This window comes from Cetorhinus maximus, chromosome 1 (genome assembly GCF_964194155.1).
Source record: "Cetorhinus maximus chromosome 1, sCetMax3.hap1.1, whole genome shotgun sequence".
NCBI classification, from domain to species: domain Eukaryota; kingdom Metazoa; phylum Chordata; class Chondrichthyes; order Lamniformes; family Cetorhinidae; genus Cetorhinus; species Cetorhinus maximus.
Genome location: NC_135879.1, coordinates 25,976,276 through 26,002,008, shown reverse-complemented (window position 1 = coordinate 26,002,008; position 25,733 = coordinate 25,976,276). Strand labels below are relative to the sequence as shown.

The 25,733-nt window shown below is 43.2% G+C and overlaps 1 protein-coding gene across 2 annotated transcripts in view; it reads right to left on the bottom strand.

Annotated features, from left to right (window-relative positions):
• The window catches only part of slc7a11 (solute carrier family 7 member 11), a 209,194-nt gene that overhangs the window by 101,529 nt on the left and 81,932 nt on the right, over positions 1–25,733 (bottom strand). For both annotated transcript variants that reach the window (XM_078538653.1, XM_078538643.1), the window contains exons 4-6: positions 21,566–21,691; positions 17,636–17,735; positions 17,360–17,404 (exon numbers count right to left, since the gene is read on the bottom strand). In XM_078538653.1, coding sequence (XP_078394779.1) covers positions 17,360–17,404; positions 17,636–17,735; positions 21,566–21,691 — 271 coding nt within the window. The remainder of the gene's footprint in view (positions 1–17,359; positions 17,405–17,635; positions 17,736–21,565; positions 21,692–25,733) is intronic.

The window sequence follows — 25,733 nt, the reverse complement described above, 5'->3', positions numbered from 1 at the left end:
TTATTTTTGTGGTGCTGGAATTGCCATTCTGCTCCTTTGCAGTCCACAAAAATAATTGAATACTTACTTTCAGAGGGACTTATCTGTTCCCTTATCCATGGAACAAGTCGGGACATGTACTGTGCTGGATCTGACCAGTTCCTAGTAAGATGGCATTTGGAGGCCTGGTTATACTATCAACAACAACTTGCAATTTATATAGCATTTTTAACATAGTAACATGCCCAAGACACTTCACAGGATGATTTTGGAACAAAATTTGATGCCAAGCCACATAAGGAGATATTAAGGCAGATGAAAAATGGTTTTAAGGGCTGTTTTAAAGGAGGCAGGAAAGGTAGGGAAGCAAAGGATTTTAGGAAGGGAAGTGCATAGGCCATGGGCCTTTTTAACTGAAGGCACAGCCACCAATAGTGGAACAATTAAAATCAGGGATGCTTAAGCTAGAGTTAGAGGTGTGCAGAGGGTTTTCAGGCTGGAGATTACAGAGATAGGGAGATAATATAGGAAAACAAGAATGATACTTTTTAAAATTGAGGCGTTGCTTAACTGAGAACAAATGTAGATCAGCGAGCACAGGGTGATTGGTAAATGGGAGTTGGCGTGAGTTAGGGCACAAGCAGTAGAGTGTTAGATGACCACAAGTTTATGGAGGTGTAGACTATGGCATTGAAATAGCCAAATCTAGGGATGATGAAGACATAGAGGAGGGTTTCAGTAACAAATGAGCTAAGGCAGAGATGGGTTGGGCGATGTTACGGAGGTGGAAATAGGCAGTCTTAATGATCGCCAGTTTGTGAACAGTCTAGTTCAGCCTCAGATCTTTGCAAACCAATTTCCATATCAGCCTGAATCAGGCAGGCGCTTTGAGCACCCAGCAATAGGTCCCTTTTAACATGGCAAGGCTACCAAGCTCATTTTGAGGCTGTTACTGACAGACAAGGACACCCAGATCAACCCCAGACTGTCTAATAAATTCATCTGTGACTCGATACAGGAAGAGTAACATTAGACCTGAAACATTTTTATCTGTCTATTAATATTTCTGATGAATTTAAGTGCACATCATGACAGCATTGCAAGAATGGGGAGAAAAAAAAAACCACCCTTCATGGCAAATATTCATTGGCAAAGTATACAATGAGCTGAATTTCCCCCTGCGTTGGGGTGAAGTTGATTGGTGGGCGCGCACAGGCGTGCTTCCTATCGGCGCCCCCGATCGGGGGTGCGGCGCCATTTGACATGGGCGGGCCAATTAAGGCCCACCCAGCTTGACGTCCGCATGGAAGTGCTATGTGCTCCCTGTGCGGGCGGGGGAGGGGGGGGAGGGGTGGGGGCGGGATCCCAAAATCGAGAGTGCACTTTTTCACGCATGTGCATGAAAGAGCGCATTCATCTCCCTGAGGCTAAGTGCAGCCTCAGGGAGATTGGCTGTAAATGTAAAAAAGATAAAAATAGAAAATAAAATTTCCCTAACATGTCCCCTCATGTGACAATGTCACATGAGCTGGGACATGTCCATAATTTTCACAAGAACTTTATTAAAATTTTTAAAATGCTACATGAAACCTCATCCCGCCCGTGGATGAGTTTTCATGCATTTTCCAATTCGCGCTGGGGCTCCTGGCCTGCCCGCCAACCTTAAGGTTGGACGGGCAGGTCCTTTAATAGCCTCTGTCAATGGCCTCAATTGGCCATTGACAGGTCGGCGGACACGCAACTGATTTCGCTGCGCCCCCCGCTTTCCTGAAAATTTAAATGGGGCGCACTGACGTCGGGAGTTCCCCCCAATGTCACCGCATGTCATTTTACACGTCGGCGAGCAGGCGGATGCGTAAAATCCTGCCCAATGGGTTTGTCCATTATCTGCAGAGTAAAATTCTCTTTCTACTGCCACAACAAAGACCTCTGTGGCATTTTCTGCGCTACTTATTTGTTATTTGCTCAGTTAGCTTGTCTGCTCAGATGAACAGTGGAAGGTGTAGTGGGTGGATAGAAACAGAAGAAAGTAGATGCAATTTTTTTCTCCTGGGGAAGTTTTGCGCTCATCAAGATTATGAACGTTTGAACTGGAAAATGGAATTGCTTCATTCTCAGCAGCTAGTGACATGAAAACAAACAAACACACAAAAATAACAGACAGGAAAAGACCTAGTAGTTCACCTAGCCTGTCCCATATGGTTCTGATGCCTTTAAGGCACATTTGTATGAAGTATAAAGCTCCCTACACTCTGTCTTAACATTTGTTTTAACTTCTGACTTCACAGCCCCATCGCCAGCTTCCAAAAAGCATTCCCTCTATATCAATATAATGTCTTCCATTTCGCAGATCAGCAAGGCTTTGGCATTGCTTTGAATGCAGCAATGCAGCAGCCAATTTGCACAAGGCATGATCCCACAGGCAATGATGAGACATATGAACAAGTTTTTGATCCCTTTTTTAAGGCTGGAGGAATGACATACGTTGACCAGGACAGGAAAAACTGTTCACTCTTCTTAAAATAATGTCTTTGGATCTTTAATATTCACCAGAAGCGACAGGCAGAAACCCGGTTTAGACCCTCCTTCAAAGGTGGCTGATTTGGCAGAGCAGTACTTTCTCAGATCTGTGCTCAGTGTTGGCTGCAATCACCAACCTTTTAATCTATGCTTTTCTTACCTCCAGATTCGATTATTCCAATGATCCCTTACGAGCTTCTCCCACCTCCCACAAACATGAACTCATCCAAATCTCTGCTGCCTTTATCCTAATTCATAGAAACATAGAAACTAGGAGCAGGAGTAGGCCATTCGGCCCTTCGAGCCTGCTCCGCCATTCAATATGATCATGGCTGATTCCCTATCTCAACGCCATATTCCCGCTTTCTCTCCATACCCCTTGATGCCCCTAATATCCAAAAAAATATCAATTTCTTTCTTGAATATACTCAGTGACCCAGCCTCTGCAGCCTTCTGCGGTAGAGAATTCCACAGGTTGACCACCCTCTGAGTGGAGAAATTTTTCCTCATCTCAGTCCTAAATGGCCTGCCCCATATCCTGAGACTGAGGCCCCTGGTTCTAGACTCCCCAACCAGGGGAAAGAACCTCCCTGCATCTAGTCTGTCTAACCCTGTTAGAAGTAATACCAGCTCTTCTCACCCATCACCCTGTGCTAGTTGACCTACATTGCTCCCAGTCAGGAAACTTTCAAATTCTAATCCATGTATTTAAATGCCTCCATGGCCTTACTCTTTCCTATCTCTGAAACTACTCCAGCCCAAAAACGCCACTATGAACCTTCGCTCCCACCATTGCTTCTGCATCCCCCGAATTCTCTGCGATTCTTCAATCTCTAGTATCCCTGATTTTAATTGCTCCATCATTGGTGCCCGTGCCTTCAGTTGCCTAGGCCCTAATCTCTAGAATTCCCTCCACCTCTCAACCTCTATTTCTCCTCCTTTAATTCATTCCATAAAATCTAACGCTTTGACCAAGCTTTTGATCATCTGCCTCTTTCTGCAACTCAATGTAAAATTTTGTCTGATAATGCTCCTGTGAAGCACCTTGAGACATTTTACTACACTAAAGTCACAATATAAATGCAAGTCCTTGTTGTTTATTTTTATTATTCATTCATAGGATATGGACGTCACTGGCTAGGTCAGCATTTATTGCCCATCCCTAATTGCCCTTGAGAAGGTGGTGGTGAGCTGCCTTCTTGAACAGCTGCTGCCCATGTGGTGTAGGTACATCCACAGTGCCGTTAGGAAGGGAGTTCCAGGATTTTGACCCAGTGACGGTGAAGGAACGGCGATATATTTCCAAGTCAGGATGGTGAGTGGCTTGGAGGGGAAATTCCAGGTGGTATTCCCATCTATCTGCTGGCCTTGTTCTTCTAGATGGTAGCAATTGTGTGTTTGGAATGTGCTGCCTAAGGAACCTTGGTGAGTGCATCTTGTAGATGGTACACACTGCTGCCACTGTGCGTCAGTAGTGGAGGGAGTGAATGTTTGTAGATGGAGTGCCAATCAAGGAGACTGCTTTGTCCTGGATGGTGTCAAGCTTCTGAAGTGTTGTTGGAGCTGCGCTCATCCAGGCAAGTGGAGAGTATTCCATTACACTCCTGACCTGTGCCTTGTGGACAGGCTTTGGGGAGTTAGGAGGTGAGCTACTGAACACTGGATTCCTAGCCTCTACCTGCTCTTGTATTTATATACATACGAACATACGAATTAGGAGCAGGAGTAGTCTGCTTTGCCCTCGAGCCTGCTCTGCCATTCAATAAGATCATGACTGATCTGAATGTAACTTCTACCCCACATTCCTGCCTACCCCAGATAACCTTTCATCCCCTTGTTAATCAAAAATCTATCTAGCTCTGCCTTAAAAGTATTCAAAGACCCTGCTTCCACCGCCTTTTGAAGAAGAGAGCTCCAAAGACTCACAACCATCTGAGAGAAAAAAATTCTCCTCATCTCTGTCTTACATGAACGACTCCTTATTTTTAAACAGTTCAGCTCTGGGTCAATGGTAACCCCCAGGATGTTGGTAGTGGGGGATTCAGCAATGGTAATGCCATTGAATGCCATGGGGCGATGATTAGATTCTCTCTTGTTGGAGATGGTCATTGTCTGGCACTTGCATGGCGCAAATGTTACTTGCCACTTGTCAGCCCAAGCCTGGATATTGTCCAGGTCTTGCTGCATTTGGACATGCGCTGCTTCAGTATCTGAGGAGTCGCGAATGGTGCTGAACATTGTGCAATCATCAGCGAACATCCCCACTTCTGACCTTATGATAGAAGGAGGGTCATTGATGAAGTAGCTGAAGATGGTTGGGCCTAGGATACTACCCTGAGGAAATCCTTGTTGCTGCAAGTGTTACCAACCAACCCAAGATGATGCAAGCTCAGATTAAATGCAGGGTCAAACAGTTTCGATCAGTGTATCACACACTCTTCACTCTATTTAATTGCTGTGAATATTACTTATTCCAAACGTTTGAACACTCTGTGCCCACTCGTTTAGCCCACTTATGTAACGTTGGAAGCTATTCTGTTGTTAAATCTTGTCACCGGTTTGATATAAAACTTGCCCCCTGGGGTTTTACCCTCATTTAAGTGCAGCTTTTGTAAATACAACCCTTAATCGCATAATTCACTGCCAATTCCCAGTATGAAAATATGTATCCTGGCAACCCACCAATGATAAATATGTCCTTGGACCAGAAGTGTTAGAAAGTTCTGAAAAACATTACAAATGATCGAATGGAGAAAACTGGCAGAAATGAATTGAAAGGAGTGATTTTATGACTGGGATTTATCCCCCTGTTTATAGTCCAAGAGCAGGGCTTTCTTATTAAAATATTAAAAAAACATTCAAATTGACAGCCTGCGTTTTATTTAAAGTATGACACAATGATCCTTTAGCATTGTCAGAGGCAAAACTGCAGCAGCACATGTTCACTCCTAAACAAATGATATCCTGCAAAAAAATTATTACAGAACACGCCACAGTTAATTAGGAAATCTTTTGGAAACTATGAACAGATGACTTGTTTCAGTATTGGTTTCTTCTGGCACCGTGAAATACGCCGCGGTGCAAAAACCTTGCCGTGGGCTGTGCCTGGTTTTATTTGGCTGTCCTTCCTGAGGAAGCTGCAACCTATTATGAAGTGGGAAAGTCAAGCATTTTCCAGAATTTAGCACAGGGTCAATTAAACTGACAAGCTCACAGTTACCAGCTCGTGGGCTGTGATCTGTAAGGGAGGCCTAGCTGTCAACTGGCTCAGAAGAAGGGCTGGGCCCTGACAGTGTTACATAAACCGAGAGACAGAAAACTACATTGCTGCTGCTCTGCCGATCAGCTAGAAGGAGCTCAATGCTTTGTGGCTGAATGAGTGACCCTCACCCTCAACTGCACTTTCCCCACATGAAAATATAAAATAGAAAGCTTTGCTCGCAAGTCACTGATGGACCCAAAACACTGTTTAGTTTCTTTTCGGGAGCATTATTTGGATTAGAGAACAGGAAATATATTAGTATGCCCTGTCTGCACTCATTTTCAGGTACAGATGGGGCGGAATAGACTTCAAAAGGAGGTGAATTGAGTCGGTGGGCGGAATCGTCCCAGATTTGCACCAAGTGCGGCAGCGGGCGGGTAAAATGACGTTTTACCTGCTGGCCGCGATGGCGGGTTTTCCCCAAACCCACCACGTTATTTATGCATTCCTGTGAAACATGCCGTTTCCATGGCAGGCGGGCTCTCTTTGCCTGCCCGCCATTATCTCGCCGCTTCATCACGCTGGGCGCCATATTTAAAGTCCAGCTGCACGCATACATCTCAGTACTTCCTGATCATGACTGCTGCAGGGAAGATGTCCACAAAAGGTAAGAAGACTGCAGTCCCCAGGTTTAGCGACGTGTCACTGGAATGCCTTTTGGAGGCCTGCCACAATGTCCTCTACCCTCGCTCTAGCTGCAGAATGGGCAGCGGCGTTACCAACCAGGCTAGGGAGGCAGTGGCAGCGGTGGTCAGCGCTAATGCCCTGCAAAAGAGGACAGCCACCCAGTGCTATTACATGATGAATGGTCTCATCCGTTCCACCAGGGTAACTCACTCTCCTCATCATTCTCAACTCACACACTCACAAACCCATCACCCATCCACAGGGATCTCACACCTCAAGGGACAACACCACTCCTCTTTTTCTGTATCATATGATTCTATATTATCCTTTGTCCATAATTAATCCACATATTTTGCATCTCCTACAACGTAACAGTGATTATACTACAAAAGTATTTAATTGGCTGTAAAGCACTTTGGGACAGCCAGAGGTTCTGAAAGGTGCTATATAAATGTATGTTTTTCTTTCTTTAACAGCATAGAAGGAGCCATTCGTATACCACCAAGATACCAGCAGGTCTCATTATACCTATCTCAAATGATGTGAGGTCTATCTTCTTGGAATCTGGTTCAAGAGAGAGACAGATGCAGAGCTGTGTCACCTAACGCAAGGTTACCTGCAATGACGTTACAACATAGGGCGGCCATAAACAGAGAGAGAAATAGATGTGACCTGAAACTTTGTTGCACCTCCTTGTAAGCCTCCTGCAATGCTGACCAATGGGGATGGTGTCCATCCAGTGGGAAAACCCTCCCACCAAACACCCCATCAAGCATCACATTGACCTCTACAGCCATCAAATCCAGTTAGCTGCCGGGCGGTGAGTTACGTGTTTGGAGGCCTATGCCTGCACCTAGTGTTCCCTTTTCCTGTATTTCTCCCTGCCACCTTTTCATTCCCTGCTCCTTCAGGGATTGAGTTTAGATGCCCATCACTTTAACGGTCAATTACACACAATGTTCTTCTCTCAGCACTTGTGTGTCTCCTAGTTCTGCCTGATTTTACGCCAAGAGTTGTGAATAATTATTAAAATAATTTAAAAACAGTACTATTAGCTCTCTTTCTTTCAGGCAGTTTTACACACGTTCTAAACATTATAGGTCTGAGATAAACCCAAAGGCAAAAGTTGGCTTCAAAGTATTGCAGCTAGCCAAGAATACAAGAGATTTTCCAGCTAATTAATTACATTGAGGCAAATCTGTCACCCCTCATGAAAATGCCAAATGTCCAGGTGTTTTCCAAATTTTAAGTAAATCGACATACCCCTTCTACACTCATCTTTTAATTGTTTTGTTATATCATTGTAAGAACCTCCTTTTTGAGAAATTATTGCTGGAATTTTTTTGTCTCACTTATGTTTTTTTCGTGATTTGAACTACCCAATGAGCGATGAATCCTCCAACAGGATTAGAGCCCGAATGATCCTTGTTAACATGTAAAATAATCAGAATGAAGAAGGAATAATTGCACTACCTTCCAGAACCTAGATTTGCATGTGTAATTATCTATCTAGCTAGCTAGCTATCTAGCTATGTAATATTCTTGAACAATGATAGTCACTGATTACACAAAGTCAACTAACTTCAGGTGTCACACTTCAATTCACGTGTTGCATGATCATTCTGGTTTAAATCAAGTAATTTGATCATCAAAACTAGCTTCCATTGCTGTGAGCCATGGCACCTAAATCCCAGACATCTTCAGCAAAGCTTAAAATGGATACACTTAAATATTGTAAGCGTCTGTCTACAGGTAAAAAAAAACAGCCTAAGAGAGTGTGTTCTGTGGCAGTAATCTTGGGGTTGAGATGATAAACTGCTGGAGCTTCTGTTGTAGTTTGTCATGTCAGTACTTGCTCCTGACTGTAGTTAACCCCCATACTATAGCAACTCCTTTTGGTTTGAAATTTTTAAAGTAACTATTTTGACAATTCTGAATATGAGTAGTGGAACCTTAATGAACAAAGTAATAGATATAGAAAATTAAAGATTGTTGTTCTGAAATACATAAAATATGGAAAATTAATCATCAGTGATTAAGATTTTTTAGGCAATGCAAAATGCTAATTTTTGAAAAGTACTATCAAATTATCTGAACCCTCGTCACCTTTTCTCACTCCAACTGCCCCACAATGCTTTTGCTTCTATAGTTATCTGTCTCTATGAGGCATGAGCCATAATATATTCCTATTCTCAAAATTGTGACTGTTACCAAGAGGGGAAAGGATGAATACCAGCCTGTATTTACCTTAAGTGCTTGTTACCTAGAAGCAAATGACTATTGAAGTCAAGAATGCTGAAATGCTGGTGGCTAAATTAACAGGCTTTTTCAGTTCTATGGATGTATCTCCCTGACTTTAGATAGGAGATATAACACAAGGTGCCAAATCATCAGATTGAGGTGGATTGACTGTTTATTTTCCCCTATTTTCTGATGTTATTATTGGGTAAATAAATTAAATGTTTATTTTCCTAGCAATATTATCATGATGGACAGAGATCAAGAATATCATTGCTGAGGAACTGACCAGTTTCCCAATTTTCCTTTGTTCAGTGTCAGCATTAAGCAGTCACAAGTGCAGGAGCAGCATGAGTAAAATTCAGAGTAATGCCCTCCTGACCATGCACCAGTAATGTACCAAATCACTGTTGTAGGATGGCCGAATTGTATTGTTAATGATAGAGTTGATCTGCAGACACTTCCTGGGTGGAAACATTAAGTTTATTTACAATATACTCAGCAGCAACTACACGTGTGCTTTCAAATTCAACTCTATCTCTACACTGACTCCTGAGGTAGCACACACTGCTCTCCTATTGTTTACTACAGATCATGTGATCTTGCCTAACATATATTATTCTTAGAGCTGAATCTTCTGGTCAGCATGCGGGGGCAGGCCCAACACGCTGATGCGTAAAATGACGCGCGATGACGTCGGGCGTGCGTCCTGATGTCATCACGTCATCTCGATATTTCGTTCAGCGGGCGCACGCCGGAGGCGGCTGCACGCCCACCAAAATGTCAACGGCCTATTAAGAATGTGATTAAACTAGTTAAGAACGCTGCCCGTCCAACCTTAAGGTTGGCGGGCAGCCGAAAAGCCCAAGCAGCCTTTCCTGAAGCTTTTGTAAAATCAGTAAAATAATTTCCCCACCTTTACAAACATGTCCTAACTCATATGACACTGTCACATGAAGGGACATATTTAAATAAATTCTAACATCATTTATTAAAGTTTTTTATTGTCCGGAGCTGCCTCAGGGAGATTGCTGCGCTCTTTCGTGCACATGCGCAAAAGGGCGCAGGCCCCAACTCTCCCTCTTCTCCCCACCTGCACCTGAGCGCTACCGACAGTGCGTTACACTGGGCGAGCCTTAATTGGCCCGCCCGCGTAAAATTGCGCCGCACAGCCGATCACGGGCACCGATCGGCTCCTTGCCACCCCCGCCCACTCCCACCCAGCCTGCTTGCCATAAGTAAATTCCTGGCCTTAAAGGTTCATTACAGACTAAATAAAACCATAATTACTACTTTCCTCCCCCTTTAACTCGGCTGTACATATTATAATTACATATTTTTCAAGATAACATAATATTTACATTGGGTAAGGAATTTAAAGTTCAGTCTATCAGATGGTTTCCTGGTACATGCGGAACGTCGCAACTCCACAACTTTAGATTCTTTGTCAGGAACCTCCTTTTCCGGAGTTGCCTGAACATCAGGTGCTTCGATGGGCACTTACAGTTCTGTATCCTCAACTCTTACAGGAATATCAGACATGTCAGTCCTGGGTTGAGTATCCATAACAGGAAATGCAGACCTGGCCATGATCACTGGTGGAACCTTATCTTGAAGATTTGTCTCTCTCTTTAAATGGTCCACATGCTTACGGATGATCCGGCCTTCCACCACCACGTGGTAAGATAGAAGTCCAGTCACCACACTTATTTCACCCGGTGACTACTTTGGTCCTTCCCCCAAGTTTTTAACGTATACTGGCTCTCCTATGGTAAATTTCCTCTTGCGACTATGCCAGTCATGTCTAGTTCTCTGGCTGCCCTGACTCCTTTCCACCTTCCCCTCTAAATTCAGCATTATGAAGCTCAATCTCATCCTGAGACAGCATTTCAACAATAACTTTGCAGGTGTGACACCTGTTGTTGTGTGAGGGGTAGTCCTGGAATGAAAAAGAAAGCGTGATAGCTTGGTTGCCAAGGAATTGACAGATAGCTTTTTCATGCCTGCCTTGAATGTTTAAGCCACTCTTCTGGCCAGTCTATTTGAGGAAGGGTGGTACCGGTGCATTTTTCATGAGTGATACAGTTGAGGTTGATAAACCGTTGAAACTCAGCACTCGTAAATGTTGTGTCGTTATCAGAAACGACTACTTCTGGTGGTCCGCGAATGACAAACTCTGAGTGGTTTCTCAATTGTAGCGACCAATGTTGGTGACTTCACCTCATGTACATCCAACCATTTTGAATTGGCGACAATGAGCTGAAACATTGTTCCCAGGAAAGGTCCAATGTAGTCAATGTGTAACCACACCCAGGGTCTACCTGGCCACTCCCATGGGTGTAATGGAGCTGTCACTGGCAACTTTTGCAGTTGCTGACATTGCACATAGTGCTTTACTAAACTCTCTATTTCACCATCCATCCCAGGCCATCATAGATAGCTGCATGCTATAGTCTTCATTCGGGAAATTCCTGGGTGGGCACCGTGTAGTTCAATTAAAAGTGGCTCCCTTCCCTTGGGAGGAACTGTCACTCATAGTCCCCACAATAAGGTGCCATCCTGGCTGATTATTTCATGTCTTCTGTTGAAGTACGGTTTCATTTCGTCAGATATGGGCTCCTGTGACCATGTAGCACTTGTTCTCATACCTGAGATAGGACTGGGTCCCGACTTTTCCAGACTTTGATCAGTTGAGCACAAACCAGCGAGGAATCTAAGAAATTTAATAGTAAAACAAGTTCCTGTGGAATTGGGACGTGCTCATCATTTTCTTGTAAAGGCAAACGACTAAGGGCTTCGGCGTTTGCGATTTGATTGCTAGGCCTATGTAAGGAAGTGTATTCGAATGCTGTCAGAATTAAAGCCCATCGTATTCTTGCTGAGGCAATGGGTGGCATAGCCTTGTCCTCATAGATAATTCTAGCAATGGTTTGTGGTCTGAAACAATTGTAAAGTGGCAGCCGTGTACGCACTGGTGAAATTCCTTCACACCAAAGATGATGAGGCCTTCTTTTTCTATCAGTGAGTATCCCTTTTCTGTTGTGGTGAGTGCTCTTGATTTGTAACCTATTGGTTCCATGCCTTCATCCATCCGATGAGACAGCACTGCTCCACTCCGTAGGGAAATGCTCACATGTCAGCACCAATTCTTTCATCTGGCCATAATGCACTAATAGATTGGGCGAGTGCAACAATTGTTTCACCTTTAAGAAAGTTTCTTTTTGGGGCGCCTCCCAAGACCAACATTGGTTCTTTTTGAGTAGAGAATGCAGGAGAGCCAGCACTGTAGACAAACTGGGTAAGAACCACCCATAATAGTTGATCATTCCTAGGAATGATTTGAGTTATGAGTCATTCTTTGACAAAGGTGGCTCTCTTATGGCTCTCACTTTTTCCTTAACTGGGTGGAGGCCCTGTCAATCTACCCTGTGACTCAAATAGACTACCTCCCTTGTTTGGAACGTGCACTATTCTTTTTTTAAATGCACTCCAGCTTGCAAGAAACTTTTTGCCAAATGCTCTTTTTCTGTGAATCCTGTCACCAATACATCATGTAAATAGACTACAACCTGGGGCACTCCCTCCAGTAAGTTTTCCATTGTTCTCTGAAACATGCGGAGGAGACACCGAAAGGCAATTGTGTATATTGGAACAACCCTTTGTGGGCATTAATTGTGACAAATTCCCGGGAGGCTTTATCCAACTCTAATTGTTGATAAGCATGACTCATGTCAAGCTTTGTGTATGTTGTCCCTCCTGCCAGCTTGGCATACAGTTCTTTGATTTTTGGAATGGGGTGCCTGTCTAGCTTAGCTACTTTAGTAACTTTCAGTTTGTAGTCTCCACAAATTTGGATGCTTTGGTCGAGTTTAAGGACTGGGACTATGGCTGCTGCCCATTCTGAGAATTGAACAGGTTGTATAATGCCCGACTTCTCTGGTCTGTTCAGTTCAATGTCGACTTTTTCTCACAGGACATATGGCACCGGTCTTACCTTCAGGAAGCGAGGGGTTGCTTCCAGATCCACATGAATCTTGGCCTGCAGGCCCTGGATTTTCTCCAGTTCATCCTTAAAGAGGGTGACGTACTTTCTAAGTAGCTCTGGTGGCCCACCTGCTCTCAACTGGAAAATTTCAGCCATTCTAATTTAATCTCCTTTAACCACTTTCACCCAGGAGGCTTGGTAAATAATGCTTCTGTCCTTTCAATTTTCAGATTAAATGACGAGTAAGTGCCTGAATTTGTTGTTTCAGGCTCTTCTACATTGTAGATTTCATTGGGCTTCTTCTTTTGTTTACAAGCCTACTTGAATCTTTCCCTGCATTGCCTCATTATATGTCCATTTCTGTGACAATAGTAGCATTCGATTGTTTTAAACTGCCAATCACTAAAAGATTGATTGTTTCCACCTCTATTAAAATTATTCTTCGATTTCGCTGCTAAGTTATTTTTCTTTATTCTTCAGCTAGTGGGGGCTGTTTCCTGCTTCTCGGCAGAGTCTTGCTTTCTCGTGCCACTTCCGCTTGAGGTTTCTTGCCTGATGTGGAGGAAGGTGCCATTTTGCACACCCTGTGTTGCTTTTGAATCTCTCACTGCACTTTCCATGGCCAGCGCTATCTCTAGCGCCTTCTTGAAATCTAGATTCACTTTGGACAATAATCTTTTCTGAATGGTGCCCTCTTTCACACCACATACTAAACAAACTCTGAGCATGTTGTTCAGAGTCGTACCAAACTCACAATGTTCCGTTAGCTGCTTCAGATTTGTCATGTAGCATGCAATTGTCTCACCTGGCGCTCTATTTCATGAATTAAACCTGAACCTCTACATCATGACTGAGGGCTTTGGTTGAAAATTACACTTCACGAGGTCCGCTTCATTGAAATGCTTTGAATCTGGGGCACTGGGTGCCTTCAAACTTCGAAACAGACTGCGGGTATTGCTCCCACAAGCACGTAAGAGGATTGCTCACCTCTTCTCTTCCCCCGTAATCTCGTCTACTTGAAAAAGGAACGTCAGGTGTTCTATGTATTGAGACCAATCGTCTGTGGCAGGTTCAAAAAGGATCAATTATCCAAAATGGTGGCATTTTGAGAGGGGATAATTTCTTTAATTCTAACAGAGCTTGTTACTTACAATCACTGGGTAGGTACAGTGCTGATTTCTTTCTAACTTGATTTCTTCTGTTCAGTCCTGTTTATCCTCATTGCCAGTTTGTTATTGAGTGGCTGAGCTGTGCTATTAATGATAGAGTTGATCTGCAGACACTTCTTGGGTAGAAACATTAAGTTTATTTGCAATATACTCAGCAGCGTGTACACGTGCTTTCAACTCCAACTCTATCTTTACACTGACTCTTGACGTAGCCCACGCTACTCTCCTATTGGTTACTACAGGTCATGTGATCTTGCTTAACAAGTATTATTCTTAAAGGTTCATCACACACTAAATAAAACCATAATTACTATAATCATCAATATAAAAATACATTCCCTCATGTAAAAGACCACATTTCCTTTATTACAGTACCTACCCTCTCTAAATAAGATTTAATGGCTCCTACTGTTGAACCATGGGCTTGATTCGTTAGGAGCTAGATTTAGATTGCTCAAGGACATTTCAGTTAAGGGGTTTAGGGTGTATTTACACAGTCAATTCAGCATCGGAATTTTACATGGACACTGAACTTGCATTCCCAATCCAGAGACATTGCCTACACTACAAATCCAGTCAGTTATCAACTTTGTAAACCTACCTAAATGTTACAGAATTCCCTGGAATGGCGTCATCTCTGATTTACACCATAAATTACTCAGTTTCTTGCCCCTGATGTTCCCAATGTGAACTTAAACATTTCCTGGTAAAGTCATTTAAGTGCAGCACGGTGAGTATAATGGCGAATCCGGGAGCTCAGAAGCAGTGCAGCCATTGTCTTAACCCCATTTACATCAATTAAAGCTGAGTCATTTACAGAAAGCTTTTGGAATCATGGGCACACTCAGCTACTGCATTCAATTTTCAGGAATGTTCTAAGTTAGTAATTTAGGTTACCTAAGCAGTATCAAAGAAAACAACTGCTGGAGGGAGAGGGGCTGGTGGTGGGAGGGCGGGGGGGTATGGAGTTGGGTGCAAAATTTGACCTTATTTTGTCCATTTCTTAGGTCTGTTACAGGGGCTAAAAGGTCCAAGTGTTAGGAGCTATGTCCTGTGCCCCAAAGGTGCATAAAATATGTTAAATACAATATTAGCTTGGACAATACTCAAACATTTCCAAATGCTAATTTCAAGATGAATTAGGCCCATTAACTGTGCAACTGAGGGCCTAAGACGTGTTTGAAGACCCTTCACTGAAACTGGTCAGCAACTGAGCCCACATACTTCGTTCAGTTTCTCTAACTCCTAATTAGCTGTCCTCAGAGGGACTGCTGGAGGCTGCCAAAATAATAGTTTTTTTCTTGCTTTACTGTAGAGTCAAGAATCTTACTGTGGGTTGCTGCTAACCTGTGTTTTCCCCATCATGGCCCCTACATGCCTCCTCGCCTCAAACTCCCACCAACTCCACCCCCACCCCCAGCCACTGTTCACTTCCACCGACACCCGGGGCCAATGTGGAAGATGTCACCAGTGTCACACCTGCCAGAACTGGTCAAGGAGAAAATGATGAGTGACCTCAGAAGACCTGACAGGCATCTGCAGTTCATTATTCAGATGAGGACTGACTTCAAAGGAGCCTTGAGCCTACACCTTCTCGACTGTGCTGCAAATACACTGGACATTTGAGGCCTAAGCAAATTTCAGCTCTTTAAACAACTGTCATAACCTATATTGTCAATTGGTATGTTTTGAGTTGCAGCTCTAAATTCACGGATAAGACGGCCAGTTCCCGAGAGGTTTTACATCAAACTAAATAAGACATTTATTAATTTACAACAAATTAAATACATACACATGGCTACAAATTACTACTATCACAACTTTTAACAAATTCCCAAATTAATCTCCATTAAGGCAACAACAACCAATAGACTTAAAGAGACACCATTTTTCACCTTACGAATTCAAAATGAGGTTCCTTTCAATTTGTTCCTTCACAGACAGTTGTAGGCTTAGAGGCTTAGATCTTACATGCCTCTGACCTGTACACACACACTCCTCTCAGGTTATACCTAGCTTTCCCTTTGAATTCAAATTCTCACTGTCTCACCAGGCCTTTTGAACTCCACCTCTTTTAATAATAAAGGCCCTTTCATAGTACCAATTTTATTAGTAATATTAATATTGCTTGGTGTCTGCTAGCTAGGTGCAAGATTTCACTCCCACTCTTGAATGCTCTATTCAACAAAATGCAAATTGCCCTCTACCTCTGTTTCCATCTCAAAATACTGTACATGAAAGCACCCAGACTAGCTGGCTTTAATCCAATTAACACGTACACAGGCTAAACCTCTATTATAAAAAAATTCCAATAACATTATATACATTAATATCTCTTCAAGACACAGAACAAGTCACACCATAAATGTACTAATGCCATGGACATGAAATCCCAGTGGCACAAGTGTCCAGGAAATTGTTGGCCAAATTTCATAAAGAGCAGAGATTCTCCTCTCCCTGCCCTCTAGACATGCAAATTTATAAGTTCTGGGAGGTTGGCCTGCTCATGCATATGTCCATGTATCTGCAGAGCTCTCAGTTAAACATAATTAAATTTCTAGACAACAAGTGTCTGATTGGAACTCAAATTACAAGTACTGGTCTCAGATCCTTGGAAGGGAAGGAGCTGGATTTGAACCCAGGTGCCAGAAATGACAATACTGCGGTCAATTTCAAATTTATGTCTAGCCTAAAGCCAATATGCTGCCAGAGGTGGTCCTCTGCTAAATCCTGGGATTAATTTGATAGTAGCCTGAAGCTGATATAGAAATGCTTACCGCCTGCTATTTATACTGGTGCTCTAGTTGCTGCCAATTTGTGTAGAGTCATGAGATGTGTGACCAATGTGCCCATGAGTTTCAGGTGGGAAGCCACTTCTTATATTCAAATTGAAGTCCTATGGCGTACACAAGTTGAGGTGCAAACACCTGGAGTTTGTGCGCCATGGATGCTTCATTCATTTGTACATGGCAATGAGCAGCTTAAACTGAGGCCCTTAAAGGGCCCACTGTTGACGGCTCAGGAAATGGCCCAGGAAATGTTTATATTTTTCTTGGTGAGGCCAGAAGGAACGAGCAGGAACTCTGGCCTGCTGCCAAGGCCCTTCCTGGGATTACCTCCACCCTGCCACTGACTGATGCTTGATTTAGCATGGGAGGAAGGTAATTTCCCTCCCTCTCACAACTGGTGGTAAGCTCCAGCAGGGTGCCTGCTAGGCACCTGCAACTGTTGGCATGTTAGTGAGGATCTGATCTCCATTTAGTGCAGGCTTCACATCAAAGACACCATATGTCCTACAGTCTGTTAATCCACTGCATCATCCAATCCCTTTTACTTCTTTCTCCCTCAGAAGTTAATGTAGTATTAAAAACTCTTTTTTATGCAGTGTTAAGTACTGTAGCTCCTTCAGTTTTTCACATCCCTTAACAGGGATGGAGGTAGGTTTTGTGTTTGGCATTGTATGGTGTGCCAGTTTTCTTGCTAGTGCAGGAAAAATATTTTTCTGAAACATTTGAATTTTCTTTCAGACTTCTTCCTCAAAGAGAACTGTTTAAAATAAAATTGATTTCAGAGACTTACTTTTCAGGATTTTCTACTTCTTCCGTGACAAAATTCATGTAAAACCTGATTAAATAGTAATGAATAGTTAGAGGACAATCTTATAAATCATGTTTTCAGCAGCTTTAAACAAAATCATTCAACACAATTATTTAATTTCTACTGGAAACGTAACTGGGAACATAACCTCAGGACTTTATCTTAGATGCGCTGAGAACATTTTCTACAAAGATTATTTGCTTTCTCTATCCTGTTCTTTCATGTCTTTATCTTGTGATAGACAATGAGAGCTCTTACCATCCTGCATATGCGTACATTCCGGAATAAAAAGCGAGAGGAACTCCCATAAGGCTAAATTCTTTTGTTTTAAATGCTTGATTGAAATGTTGAGTTTCTCCTGTGGTATGTGAAAGGAAAGAAAATGAGCAGAAACATCATAATATGTGATGAGAGAGACTGACACAAGCAAGTAATCTGATTAACCAAAAACACAGCCATTCATTCTTAGTAATGCAGTGCATTCTTCAAACTGATTTAATAGAAAGACTTGCACTTATGTAGCACCTTTCACAACCTTAGGATGTCCCAAAGCGCTTTACAATCAATGAGGTACTTTTGAAGTACAGTCATTGTTGTAATGTAGAAAACTGTGGCAGCCAATCTGCCCACAGCAAGATTCCACAAACACCAACGTGATAATGACTGGATAATTTAGTTTTGTGATGTTGATTGAGAGACAAATAATGGCCAGGACTCCAGGGATAACTCCCCTGCTCTTCTTCAAAAAGGTGCTGTGAGAGCTTTTACATCTGCCTTAGATGCCAGGGCACTATTTTCAAAGTGAACCTGCACCCATTCTCACCCCCACAGGCAATTGAAAATCATGCCCCAAGACTTTGGAGTGAGGTTTAAACCCACAACCTTATGACTCAAAGGCTAGAATGCTTTCAACTGAGTCGCTGACCTTATCACTGATTGGCAAACATTAATGTGCATGGCCCAAATTCTTAAAAGACCCATGTTGTCAGTCAAAAGTTGCGGGATGAAAGGATTTGACTAATGATTAAAATTAGTATTCCATTATTTTCCTTTGGTGGAGGAAATATCTAAGAGTCGCTGATGGATGTGGCATTGTTGTTAATCCTCCTCTATATTTAAACGTGTCAAAACTAGGGGCCATAAAAATAATATTGTTACTAGCAAATCCAATTGGGAATTGACACAGAATTACATATTCATTGTGAAAACAGGGGCAGAGGGAGCTCAAATCATTAATAGTAGTGACACAGGTTAATAAGATCATTGAAAAGGCAAACAAAGCACTGTGGTATAATTCTAGAGGAATATAATTGTAGAGTAGGATGCAAAACTTTTATCAAAGCTTAGTTAGACCACATTTGGAGTACTGTACATTGTTCCAGTCTCCAAATACTGTGGTTAGACCACATTTGGAGCACTGTGCACAGTTCTGATCTCCATATACCTTGGTTAGACCACAATTGAGGCATGTTGCACAGTTCTAGTCTCCATATTATATTGGAAGAAGAAGCACTGGAAAAGATGTAAAAGGATTTACAAGGATGATGCCAGAGCTGTGAGGTTATAACTGTATGAAAAAACTAAAAAGGTTGGGTCTCTTTTCACTTGAAAAGGTAAGGCTGAGTGGTGATCTAATAGAGGTCTTTGGGGTTATGAAAGGTTCTTATAGAGCAGATGCCGAGAAAGAGCCACCAACATAGGATTAGGAAAGGGTTTGTTAGGGTTGATATAGATAAGATGTTTCTACTTGTGGGTGAGATCAGAACTAGGGGCCTTCAATATAAGACATTAATAAACCCAATAAGGAATTCATAAGAAACCTCTTTAACCCAGAAAGTGGTGACACTGTGGAACTCGCTACCACAGGGAGTGATTGAGGAGAACTAGACAAGCACATGAGGGATAAAGGAATTGAGAAGCTGTTAGAGTTAGATGGGAGGAAGCTCATGTGGAACATAAATGCTACCATGGACCTGATAAGCTGAATAGTCTGTTTCTGTGTATATATCTTACGTAATTCTATGGAATTTACTCAAAGATTGATTAAAATCGCTACCACATGGAATAGATGAGGTGAATAGCATAGATGCATTTGAGACAAAGCTAGACAAACACATGATGGAGAGAGGAATAGAAGGTTATGATGAAGCTGTTAGATGCAGAGGGATGGGAAGAGGCTTGTGTGGACCATTAACACAGCTGAGTCAAATACCCTTTTCCTGTTCTCAACATACTATGTAAATGTACCACGGAGCATAATTATAACTGGCTAGAGAAAGACAGAGGTTACAGCTTCAAAACCAAAATTGAAGCGTTGATTCATTTATCTGTCTTCTGCAACAAGTCTGAAAATGAGGAAACTGGACTGATAAGAAACGACCTCCAAACCAACGTAGAGGAAAAATCATGCAGAGGGACCAGAAAAATGAGTGTCAACTGTAGCTCAGTGGCACTCATTCTTGCCTCTGAGTCAGAAGATTGTGTCTTCAAACTGCACCACAGAGCCTTGAGCACAAAGTCCAGCTGACACTTCAGTGCTGCACTGAGGCAGTGCTGCACTGTCAGAGGTGTTATCTTTTAGGGGAGATGTTAAACTGAGATTCTGCCTGCCATCTCAGGTAGATGTAAAAGATCCCATGGTACTGTTCTGAAGAAAAGCAGTGGGATTCTACCTGGGCTCCTGGCAATATTTATCCCTCAACAGATTATCTTGTCATTATCACGTTGCCATTTGTGGGATCTTGCTGTGTGCTGTATGGCTGTTGTTTTCTACATTACATCAATGACTGCACTTCAAAAGCACCCTCACTGACTGTAAAGTGCTTTCTGGTGTCATGAGGTTGTGAAAGGTGCTATATAAATACAGGTCTTTTTTTTCTTTTTTGTGCGAGAGCTTTCAGTGGTATTTAAAACTGACAAAATGATTCTTCCTGGCATATCATAAGCGACACCATCATCAAGTTGTAATGTTGATAATTACCATTGGAGAGCTATGCCAATAATTTTCTAATAACAATGTTGCTGCTCTAAAGGCTTCAAGAGATTACTGTGGTCTCGCAGTCCACTGCGATGTCCAATGCTGCTCAGCAGCCTGCTTAATAATCAGGGCCAGGATTTTACATTCGGCGTGCGGGATGGGGGCCCAACACGGCCGAACATGAAATGACGCGCGGTGACATTGGCATGCGTCCCGACATCATCGCGCAGTCTTGCGATGTTTCGTTCGGCGGGCACACGCCAGAGTTGGCTGCGCGCCCGCCGATAATTAAAAGGCCTATTAAGGCCATTAGCAACCTCATTAACTTGAAATTTACACTGCCTATCCAACCTAACGGTAGGCGGGCAGGCGAAAAGGCCAAGAGGCCTTTACATATTTTAGGAAACCTCATCCATGAGCGGGATGAGATTTCTTAAAGCTTTTATAAATTGAATAAAAACATTTTTTGAAAAAAATAAAAACATGTCCCATCTCATGTGACACAGTCACATGAGCGGACGTTTCATTAAATTTTTAATGTTTTTAATAATTGCTTCAAAAAGTGCTTCAACCTCCCTGAGGCAGCTCCGTGCCTCAGGGAGATTGAAGCGCTCTTTTGCGCACATGCACGAATGAGCGCTGGACCTGACTCTCCCTCCTCCCCCAGCCTGCACGGGTAGCGCTTACCGCTCGTGATCCACACTGGGCGGGCCATAATTGGCGTGCCGACATGGAATCACGGTACCGAGACGATTGTGGGCAGCAGTTGGCTCCACAACCACCCCCGCCCACTCCCACTGAGCCCATCCGATGCAGGAAAAGTCCTGGCCCAGGGATTTCTGGCTTTGATTCTCAAAATTCTTAATATTAAGGGTTTGTTTAGTACTTCAATCAAAAAAAAAATCTTTGTTAAGACAGCGCAAGCAGGTTATGTCACTGGAAGTAAATCTACAGTGTAGAATGACAGTGTAGTTCAGCTGCTACAGTAATAGACTGTTTACTTAAAATAATGGCATTTTTAATCGATTAGAAGTAGAATATGAACAACTCCTAAGACTTTTCCATCACAAATGAAAAGTGAACAGTCATGTTTGACAGCACAGTAATACTAACAAAAGCAGCAGAGAAAGACCATTTCTAATTTGTCATTCCAGAACATTCTGTGGCTCTGAAATTCTTTAGAAATGTAAAAGTGTTTTATGACCACTTACCTTTGAATAAATGCATCATTCCAGGGAAGATGATTATTAATATGGCAGCAAGTTTGCAGAATGTCAGAAAGATCTGTAGCCGTGCAGTCCAGCTGACGCTCATGCTGTTAATATACATTACCGCAGCTGGAAAAAGAAACAGGACAAAATAAATACCGTTACCTCAGGTAACAACACACGGCACAAAGCCACAACAAGGGTACCACTGACTGGCAACTAGATCGAAACCTATAGTGCACAATTTCCTTCATATTACTGTCAAACTGTGGAATATAAAGGTAACAAAGGACCTGATAAATAATTCAGGATCAAAATATTGACATGAACAAAGAAATCTATCTCCCCACACCCTTGTCTTCAAATGTTCCCATTTAGAACCTCTGTGGAATCGATGTGGAATGTGCCTATTGTGCTTGCAATTTCTCACTCACCAGGTTTCCTAATTTCAGTAAAGGCATTGCCGAGCTGGGTTTGAGATTGAGGCATAGGCTATGTTTTGCCTCACAGCAAGGGAGAGAAATATCAGAGAGTGAGTTATCCAGAGCTGCACTGAGAACACTGCCTAGTAGCTATACACAGATCTGTTTCAGCACAGGAACTAGTGGTTAGTCACTGCGTGAGATAAAGTGGTGGAGAAAATGGCTTGCACGGACAACATGGGAAAGACCAATATCAGTCAGCAAATAATTAATTTAGACACAAAGCTTCCCCAATTTAGAACCTCTCAAGACATGTCCCACAGCACATTTTAATACGAGCTCTGGAGCCGGTTTCCTGTAGAAAAAGGAATCAAACATTTTAAACCCAAGCTCTAGTATTCTCCACTATCGTGTCTCAGAAACATTGAATTCCCGGGCACTATGGAGAGGAAAAGGGAAGCGCACAGAACAGTTATATTGGATCTCCCTCTCCTGCCTTACATTTGCCCAGGATCTCTGGGACTTCCTCAGATAGGCAGACCTGGGCAGGAAGCCACAAAAATGTGTAGGAATAGGGGAGCCATCAATAAGAATCGGAATGGGGCATCTCCAATCATCTTCAGCCCTCTCACACCAGATTACTCTCTCTGCAACAAAGCGGCACTCTTTTGAGGCATATCTGAAGAAGCTGTTGCTAGGCCTTGCGCCTAGAACCACTGAGATCAGAGGATGTGAGGCAACCAGGCAGCTTCCCAAGAGCAACTAACAAAGCCTTGAAGCTAACAACGAAGACTACACTTTCAGGCCATGCAAGTAATTGGCACAACAAATTCCAGTCTTCGGCAAAATGGGGATTGGGGGAGGGAAAGAATATTGGAGCCACTGTGTACAAACTTCACAGTACTTTAACTTTCATTCCTGGTGTTAACACTGCCAGTACTCCATTCCTTACTACTCTTAAGATTGAGAATGGACTTAAGTGCACAGGTGTCCACGCCCCACTATGACTAGATGTAGGAGCCTGTAACGTGTTCAAGGCATCTAGTGTGATGCATTGTGGCTGGACCATGCAATGACAATAGGGGGCCAGTGTATAAATTGTGTACAGGACTCATTAAGGCTCTGAAAAACTTTAGTTTGGATATCACTCCATAATGTGACTGGAGCAATGCTCAACCTCTATGGTGTCTGTCTGGGAGAGATACTGAATGGGAAGCACCAAGTCAAAATTTCTTCTCATCTGTCTGATGATTTTTTCTATTATCCCAGCCCTATGCCCATGTACAGAGCCCATTCTCCCCCTTTTAGCCATAAAATCTTAGCAGTGCTCAACAAGCAGCTAGCTTAATAGGCTATGATAAAAGCAAAATTCTGCAGATGCTGAAATAAAAATAGAAAGTGCTGTGGAGAGCGAAATAGAGTTAGTGGGCAGAATTTTCTGCCTGTCAGGCGGGCATGCCCGACTCAATCTCCGGCAGGCGGGGAGAGGATCCCCGCCGGAGAAGCAGGCCGCGCCGCCATTTTACGTGGGCGGGCCAATTAAGGCCCGCCCAGCGTGACATCTGGCGGGAAGCGCTATGCACTTCCTGTGCGGGTGGGGGGGATTCCCTAAAAGCAAGAATGCGCTCTTTCACGCATGCGCACAAAAGAGCTCACATCTCCCTGAGGGTAAGTGCTGCCTCAGGGAGATCGCTTCCACTTTTAAAAATATTAAAAATAGAAAAAAAAAATCCCTAACATGTCCGCCTCATGTGACAATGTCACAAGAGATGGGACATGTTCATAATTTACATAATAACTTTATTAAAATTTTTAACACCCTGCATGAAACCTCATCCTGCCGGTGGATGAGGTTTCCTGTTTTATCTATTTGCCGCCGGGGCTCCTGGCCTGCCCGTCAACCTTAAGGTTGGACGGACAGGTCCTTTAATTGTTTAAATGATTCTGTCAATGGCCTCAATTGGCCATTGACAGGTCGGCGGGCCCGCAGCTGATTTTGCCGCGCCCCCGCCTTCCTGAAGATTTAAATGGGGCGGGGTGACATTGGGGGTTCCGCCCGACATCATCCTGCATCATTTTACGTGTCGGCGAGCGGGCCCCGCCCCCTGCTCGCCGATGGCAAAATTCTGCCCAACGTTTCGAGTCCAATATGACTCTTCTTCAGAACATCTTTGGTTCCGAAGAAGAGTCATGCTGGGCTCAAAACGTTAGGTGGGATTTTCCAGAGCCGCCCGTCGTGGGACCAGAAATTCCCATCCAAAGTCAATGGACCCTTTGCTGGTCCATCAAATTTTCTGTCCCCCCTGCGTCGATTCCCATGGCGGACAGGACCAGGAAATCACCACCATTAACTCTGTTTCTCTCTCTCCACAGTTACTGCCAGACCCGCTGAGTTTTTCCAGCATCTTCTGTTTTTCTCCCTTGATAGGCTGCTGTAAAGTGAAATCCCAGTCCTGCTGCTCCATGCACAAAACCACTGCACCAGCTCCCCCTCTACTCCCATCACACCCTCGCCTCCGCTGACATTCCAACACATTGGGTGATATGTGTTTGAAGTGTCATCAAAATATTACAATGCAATAATCTTGTTATGGGGGCCAGTTCAGTTCAAAACATTGCTCCATAGGCACGTGCGACACAATAACAGTGCCATGGCTGGCTGACAAAGGATGGCATCAAAAATAAAAGGAAGAATCTGGTGAGTATTTTATCTTAACTAGGACACTGCTATGTTGCAAAGGGCCAATTCTTCTCAACTTTTGATCCAGTACAGAAATGGCACAATCATCCTCAAGAGGGCAGATATCAGTTTAAGATTGAAAGGCCTCTAAATATCTATCAATCTAATTGTGGATCCAATTGCTTTCTAGAGCACAGTAACGCCAGCCACTAAACCTGGGGGTTTCTTTAGTGTGTTTCAGAAATGAGTATGGAATGAATTGTTCAAAGGGCAAAGACACAGTTCTGCCTTTGCTTGGACCTTCCGAAGTTAACACAGGTAGAAGGGCATTAGCACAAGTTTTCAGTTTGCCTTATTTCGATAAAGTGTGTAAAAAGACATTTCTGAGGTGATCAAGTGCCATCTTCCAATGTGTTTTAGTAGTAACAAGTAAAGCTACATACATCAAAAAATGTACAGATCAGCTGTTGGGTGTGTGGATGAGTTCAGAATCACACTGGAGAAGCTGGCTACCCTACATGGATAGACAATGATTCTGCTATACTAGACATAACTAGACATAACAGTACAGCACTGGAAAAGTTTCAAGCTGATTTATGGACAGTATCCTGTCCCTCCCTCTCTGAAGTTTCAGTCTAGTCCACACTTTCAAAAGAAAATGTCCCCCCTCTCCTGACTGCAAGGCTCCTACATGACATGAATGTGGACCATTCAACCAAATTCTGAGAAGCACGGAAGTACAGAACTATTATTACTCCCCACTTAGCTGGATGAGTGCAGCCCCAGCAACACTCAAGAAGCTTGACACCATCCAGGACAAAGCAGCCCTATTGAATGGCATCCCATCCACAAATATTCACTCCCTCCACCACCGACGCATGATGGCAGCCGTGTGTGCCATCTCCAAGATGCACTCCAGGAACTCAACATGGCTCCTTAGACAGCATCTTCCAAACCCGCAACCACTACCATCTAGAAGGGCAAGGGTGGCAGACACATGGGAACACCACCACCTGGAAGTTCCCCTCCAAGCCACTCACCATCCTGACTTAGAAATATATCATCAACC